This window comes from Babylonia areolata, chromosome 7 (assembly GCF_041734735.1).
Source record: "Babylonia areolata isolate BAREFJ2019XMU chromosome 7, ASM4173473v1, whole genome shotgun sequence".
Classification (NCBI taxonomy): domain Eukaryota; kingdom Metazoa; phylum Mollusca; class Gastropoda; order Neogastropoda; family Buccinidae; genus Babylonia; species Babylonia areolata.
The window spans coordinates 14578941-14586440 of record NC_134882.1 but is presented as its reverse complement, the minus strand read 5'-3'; the positions used below and the strand labels follow the sequence as shown (position 1 = coordinate 14586440).

Below are 7500 nucleotides of genomic sequence, written 5' to 3'. Positions count from 1 at the left end.
TTATCATTATCATTATTATTATTATAATTATCATTATCATCATCATCATTATCATTATCGTCATCATCACCATCACCATCATCATCATTGTTATTATTATTATCATCATCGTCATCATCATCATCATCATCATTATTATTATTATTATTATTATTTTTATTTTTATTATTATTATTATTATTATTATTATTGTTGTTGTTGTTATTGTTATTATTGTTATTGTTATTATTATCGTCATCATCACCATCACCAACATCATCATTGTTATTATTATTATTATTATTATCATCGTCATCATCACCATCATCATTATTATTATTATTATTATTATTGTTGTTGTTGTTGTTGTTATTATTGTTATTGTTATTATTGTTATTGTTATTATTATCGTCATCATCACCATCACCATCATCATCATTGTTATTATTATTATTATTATTATTATTATTATTATTATCATTATTATTATTAATATTAATTATCCCCACAACAGACGATGAAGAAGCTGCGGTACCGCTTCAGCCTGATCGTGACGGAGCTGAGGACGACGGAGCTGGTGGCCTACAAGACCACCCTCATGGCCTTCGTCAACTGCATCCTGGTGTCCTGTGACGACGACCTGCAGGAGCGGTGCCGCATCAGGAGCGAGTTTGTCGGTGCGTTGACGGGTTGTACAGCAAGTGCTTGGGTTGGGCTGGGTTGTGGTGGGTTTGTTTTGGGTTGTGGTGGGTTGTGTTGGGGTTGTGATGGGTCGTGGTGGGTTGTGTTGGGGTTGTGTTGGGTTGTGTTGGGTTTGTTTTGGGTTGTGTTGGGTTGTGTTGGGTTTGGTTTGGGTTGTGTTGTGTTGGGTCGTGGTGGGTTGTGTTGGGTTTGGTTTGGGTTGTGTTGGGTCGTGGTGGGTTGTGTTGGGTTTGTTTTGGGTTGTGTTGTGTTGGGTCGTGGTGGGTTGTGTTGGGTTTGTTTTGGGTTGTGTTGTGTTGGGTCGTGGTGGGTTGTGTTGGGTTTGGTTTGGGTTGTGTTGGGTCGTGGTGGGTTGTGTTGGGTTTGTTTGGGGTTGTGTTGTGTTGGGTCGTGGTGGGTTGTGTTGGGTTTGTTTTGGGTTGTGTTGGGTCGTGGTGGGTTGGGTGTGCCTCATCAGGAGCGAGTTTTTCGGTGCGTTGCGGGTTACAGCAAGTACCTGTGCTGTGTTGGGTTGGGTTGGGTTGGGTTGGGTTGTGCTGTGTTGTGCTGTGCTGTGTTGGGTTGGGTTGTGCTGTGTTGTCCTGTGCTGTGTTGGGATGGGTTGGGTTGGGTTGTGCTGTGTTGTCCTGTGCTGTGTTGGGTTGGGTTGGGTTGGGTTGGGTTGTGCTGTGTTGTCCTGTGCTGTGTTGGGTTGGGTTGGGTTGTGCTGTGTTGTCCTGTGCTGTGTTGGGTTGGGTTGGGTTGTGCTGTGTTGTCCTGTGCTGTGTTGGGTTGTGTTGTGTTGTGCTGTGTTGTCCTGTGCTGTGTTGGGCTGGGTTGGGCTGTGTTGTCCTGTGCTGTGTTGGGTTGGGTTGGGTTGTGCTGTGTTGTCCTGTGCTGTGTTGGGTTGGGTTGGGTTGGGTTGTGCTGTGTTGTCCTGTGCTGTGTTGGGTTGGGTTGGGTTGTGCTGTGTTGTCCTGTGCTGGGTTGGGTTGGGTTGTGCTGTGTTGTCCTGTGCTGTGTTGGGTTGGGTTGGGTTGTGCTGTGTTGTCCTGTGCTATGTTGTGTTGGGTTGTGCTGTGTTGGGTTGGGTTGGATTGTGTCGTGCTGTGTTGTCCTGTGCTGTGTTGTGTTGTGCTGTGTTGGGTTGGGTTGGGTTGTGTTGTGCTGTGTTGGGTTGGGTTATGTGTGCCGCATCAGGAGCGAGTTTGTTGGTTAGTTGTGGGTTATACAGCAAGTGCTTGTGTTGGGTTGTGTTGTGTCGTATTGAGTTGGGTTGTGTCGTGTCGCGTTGAGTTAGGTAGAGTTGGGTTGGGTTGGTGTTGCGTTAAGTTAGGTTGGGTTGGGTTATGTTGTGTTGCGTTGCGTTGTGCTGTGCTGTGCTGTGCTGTGCTGTGCTGTGCTGTCCTGTACTGCGCTGTGTCGTGTTGGTTTGGGTTGGGTTGGGTTCGGTTGCGCTGTGTTTGCAGTGTATTGTTGTTGTAATGTGTTGCGTTGTGTTGTGATGTAGTTTTTTTTCGTGTGTGTGTGCATTATTTGTGTGTTGCGTTGTGTTGCGTTGCGGTGTGTTGTGTTGTGTTGCAGAGTATTGAATTATATATATATATATATATATATATATATATATCTATATATATATATATATATATATATATATATATATATATATATAATATTTTTATTGCATTATGTTATTTTGTGTTGCGGTGCGTGGCATGGCGATGCATTGTGTTGTTTTGTGTCGTGTTGTAGAGTACCGAGTTACGTTTTAAAAAGTTCTTTTTTTTCTTATTATTATTGCATTATGTTGTTTTGTGTTGCGATTCGTTGCGTTTTAGTATATCATAATTATTATATCGTATCGTTTTTGGTTGTTTTTGGGGGGGGGGGTTGGGGGGAGGGGGGTGTTTGTTTTTTTGGGGGGCGAGGGGTGGGTTTTTTTTTTTTTTTTTTTTTTTTTTTTTTTTTTTTTTTTTTGACAACTTATATTTCTCTTGTGTGAAATTCGGGCTGGTCGCTCCGGAAGGGGGAGAGCGCGTCACTAAATTGCATGCAACACCACCCGTATGGTTTTTATTTGTTTTTTTCCTTTTTTTCTGTCTGCAAGTAAATTTAATTTACCTTTATAAAAAAACAACAACAAACAAACAAACAAACAAAAAACACACACACAAAAAACGTGAGATTTTCTACAGAACTTTTAGCCATTGACAACATGTTTGTTCCCGTTGGTTCTATTCTACGTGCGTTGCTGCACACTGGACCTCGGGTTTATCGTCTCATCCGAATGACTAGCACCCAGACCACCGTTCCAAATCTAGTGTATGGGTACTAGGGGGACTGTCATTGGGACTCGATCCCGGCTACACTCGCTTCCTGGTCGGTGACATAACCACTGAGCCACGATTCCATGTGTCGTTAATTAGAAACAACATGCAACAGAACATACGCTATTTGTGTTTTGAGTGCACATGTACGTGTTTGTGTAAGAATGAACTATATGTATGTATGTATGTATGTATGTATTTGAGTGCACATGTACGTGTTTGTGTAAGAATGAACTATATGTATGTATGTATTTGAGTGCACATGTACGTGTTTGTGTAAGAATGAACTATATGTATGTATGTATTTGAGTGCACATGTACGTGTTTGTGTAAGAATGAACTATATGTATGTATGTATGTATTTGAGTGCACATGTACGTGTCTGTGTAAGAATGAACTATATGTATGTATGTATGGGCTTCTGATTTGTATTTGAGTTTGTGCCATATAAGTAGTTTACTGTTTTTTCTCATCACGATGCTGATGATTCTGATTATTCTGCTTATTATTATGATTATTATAATTATAATGATGATGATGATGATGATGGTGTTGCTGCTGATTATGATTATTATCATCGTTATTATTATCATTATCAGTAGTAGTGGTGGTGGTGATGGTGGTGTTGTTATCATCATCATTTTCATTTTATTTTATTTTTGTGATGATGATGATGACGATGATGATTATGATGATGAGGATTATCACTATCATTATTATCATTACCATTAATATCATCATCATCATCATCATCATCAACTTCATCATCATCAACATCATCATCATCAGTTTCATTATCATTATAAGTATCGGTATTATCATTATCATTATAAGTATCGGTATTATCATTATCATTATAAGCAATAATATCATCATCGTCATCATCATCATCATCAGCAGCAGCAGCATCACCATCACCACCACCTCCACCATAATCATCATCATCATCAGTCTCATTATCAACATAAGTATCGGTATTATCAATATCATTATCGTCATCATCGTCATCATCGTCACTATCATCACCATCACCACCATCATCATCATCATCACCATCATCATCACCGTCATAATCATTATCATCTTCATCATCATCTTCACCATCACCATCACCATCACTACCACCATCATCGTCATCATCATTATCATCATCACCACCGACACCATCATCATCATCATCCTCGTCATCGTCACCACCACCACCACCATCATCACCACCATCATCATCACCATCACCATCATCATCATCATCAACCAAAGTGTCGTGTTAATTTCATGATTCTCTCCAGGCCTCAACCTGCTAGACATCATCCACAACCTTCGGAACGAGGACGACGACGACCTCATCATCCAGTGTGACGTGTTCGATGACGAGAAGACGGCCGACGACGAGGCCCTGGCCGCGGAGATGTCTCTGGAGGTGGACGTCACCAATCACAGGGCGGTCTTCGATGCTGTGTATCAGAAGGTGTGTGTGTGTGTGTGTGTGTGTTGAGGGGTTGGGGGGGGGTTGTGTTGAAGTGGGTGTGTTGTGTGGGGTTAGGTGTGTGTGTGTGTGTGTGGTGTGGGCGAGAGGGGGTGGTTGTGGGTGTGTGTGTGTGTGTGTGTGGGAAAGGGGGGGGTGTTTGTGTGGGTGTGGGTGGGTGTCTGTTTGTTGTTGTTGTTGTTATAGTGGTGGTGATGGTGGTGGTGGTGGTGGTGTGGGTGTGGGTGTGTGTCTGTTGTTGTTGTTGTGGTGGTGGTGGTGGTGTGTGTGTGTAGTTGTGGGTGTGGGTGTGTGTCTGTTTGTTGTTGTTGTGGTGGTGGTGGTGGTGGTGGTGGAGTGTGTGTGTGTGTGTGTGTGTGTGTGTGTGTGTCTGTGTGTGTCTGTATGTGTTTGGTTTTTGTTGTTTTTCTTCTTTTTTTTCAGTTTTCATTCAGTCTAATGTTGAATGTACTATTTGTCGAAATTCCATGAAGTCGATGTAATAAAATGTGTGTACATGTGTGTGTGTGTGTGTGTGTGTGTGTGTGTGTGTGTGTGTGTGTGTGTGTGTGTGTACGTGCGTTGCGTGCGTGCATGTTCTTTGATGTTTGACAGGTGTACAACACTCCAGCGGCTGACATATTTCTGCACATCCTGCAGTCCCTGCTGCAGATTGACCAGGACGACAACATCAGGTAAAAACCACCAACACTTTTCCCTGCCTGTCTGTGGTGACCCGCACATGACCTGGCACAAGGTATCCAGTTTCAGTTTCTCAAGGAGGCGTCACTGCGCGCGTGGCCAGACAACTCCATATACGCTACACCACATCCGCTAGGCTAGATAGCTGAACAGCAGCATAATCCAAACGCGCCTCGTCAGTCCTTTGAGTGCATATATTTATATTTTGTTTAGGTATGACTATGAGAGTGGATTTTTTTCCCCCCACAGGATTTGTTCCAGAGGACATCGCTTTTGTTGCCGTGGGTTTTTTTTGTTTTGTTTTTTTTTGTTTTGTTTTTTTGCAGTGCGCCAAAAACGTCTCATCCGAATGTCTGTGAGGGTAGGGTTGGGTTCGTATCTCGCTCCTGCTCTTTCCTCCCAAGAAACGTATCATTGTTGCGACGCGCCTTCTCAGGACAGCAGTCCGAATTGAACAGAGAAATTTGTTTTAAACAAAAGAGAAATACAATACAAATACCAATACAACAAAATACGATGCAGTACAGTGCGGTACAGTACTGTGCAAGACAATGCAGCACAATACAATACAATACAGCACTTACGAAATACAATACAATACAATATAATACAATACAATACAGCACTTACGAAATACAATACAATACAGCACTTACGAAATACAATACAATACAGCACTTACGAAATACAATACAATACAATGCAATACAATACAATACAGCACTTACGAAACACAATACAGTGCAAGACTAGACAATACAATACAATACAATACAATACAATACAATACAGCACTTACGAAACCGATTCAGAGCAACTGAAACCACGATGGTGGACAGACGGACCACGCAGGAGATCACGCGCGATGCCGAGGATTCAACACGTGTGACGACGTTTGACCAGCCAATGAAATTTCTCGGCTTTAGAGCTCAACCCATGACTTTATGAGCTGTGTATTTGACGATAGGTCGAACTTCTCAAGGCTGAAAACCCTCACTGCATGAGTCCAAAATGATCTTAGAATGTAGACTTCGACGCGAGCGTAACCGAGTAAGTCATCGAGTGGTTGGTTAGTCAATGCTAAGAACCTTTATTTTAGAGAGTCTTCACGCCTAGAATCGTCGGCCAGAACCTCCTAGTTCGGGTGCCAAAAGAGCGCAAGAGCGTAACGGGACTTTTTAGTTTCAGTTTTGTAAAGGTGGCTGGCGTCTCTGCGTTCGGTCGAATCCATATACGCCGCACCACAACCCGCCAGGCAGATGCGTGGTCAGCGGCTTAACTCAACGCGCTTAGTCAGGCCTTGAGTGCATGCATATAATCGTATTTGTATTTGTATTTCTTTTTTTTATCACAACAGATTTCTCTGTGTGAAATTCGGGCTGCTCTCCCCAGGTTTTTTGTTGTTGTTTTTTTCCTGCGTGCAGTTTGATTTGTTTTTCCTATCGAAGTGGATTTTTCTACAGAATTTTGCCAGGAACAACCCTTTTGTTGCCGTGGGTTCTTTTACGTGCGCTAAGTGCATGCTAGCACACGGGACCTCGGTTTATCGTCTCATTCGAATGACTAGCGTCCAGACCACTACTCAAGGTCTAGTGGAGGAGGGAGAAAATAATTATCAGCGGCTGAGCCGTGATTCGAACCAGCGCGCTCATATTCTCTCGCTTCCTTGGTGGACGCGTTACCTCTAGGCCATCCCTCCATTATTATTGTACCTATCAGAGTGGATTTCTTCTACAGAATTTCACCAGAGCACAACACTTGTGTCGCCATGGGTTCTTTTTCAGTGCGCCAAGTGCGTACTGCAACACGGGACCTCGGGTTGTTGTTGTTTTTTTGTTTGTTTTTTTTTTGTGGGTTTTTTTTTTTTACATTTATTTGCTTATTTATCATCATTGTTTTTTGTTTTATTGTTTTCTTGTTGTTGTTTTGTTGTTGTTTTTACATTTATTTGCTTATTTATCATCTTTTTTTTCATTATTATTATTATTATTTTTATTATATTATTATTTATTTATTTATTTTGTATTTTATCTTATTTTATTTTATTTTATTTTATTTTATTTTGTTTTATTTAGTTTTTTATTTATTTATCTTTTTTTTTTCAAGGCCTGACAAAGCGCGTTGGGTTACGCTGCTGGTCAGGCATCTGCTTGGCAGATGTGGTGTAGCGTACATGGATTTGTCCGAACGCAGTGACGCCTCCTTGAGCTACTGAAACTGAAACGTATCGTCTCATTCGAATGACTAGAAGCTCACTTTGATTTTTTTTTTTTCAGTCAAACTTGGGAGAAAGGGCGAGAGCGGGATTCGAACCCTGACCATAACGGGCGGCCTATCCGTGCGGCA

General features: G+C 42.0%; 1 protein-coding gene across 1 annotated transcript in view; it reads left to right on the top strand.

Annotated features, from left to right (window-relative positions):
• LOC143284345 (inverted formin-2-like) overlaps positions 1-7500 on the top strand; it is a 251990-nt gene that overhangs the window by 218273 nt on the left and 26217 nt on the right. Inside the window, exons 5-7 of the mRNA XM_076591055.1 lie at positions 494-656; positions 4277-4455; positions 5068-5147. Of these exons, the coding sequence (XP_076447170.1) occupies positions 494-656; positions 4277-4455; positions 5068-5147 (422 nt within the window). The remainder of the gene's footprint in view (positions 1-493; positions 657-4276; positions 4456-5067; positions 5148-7500) is intronic.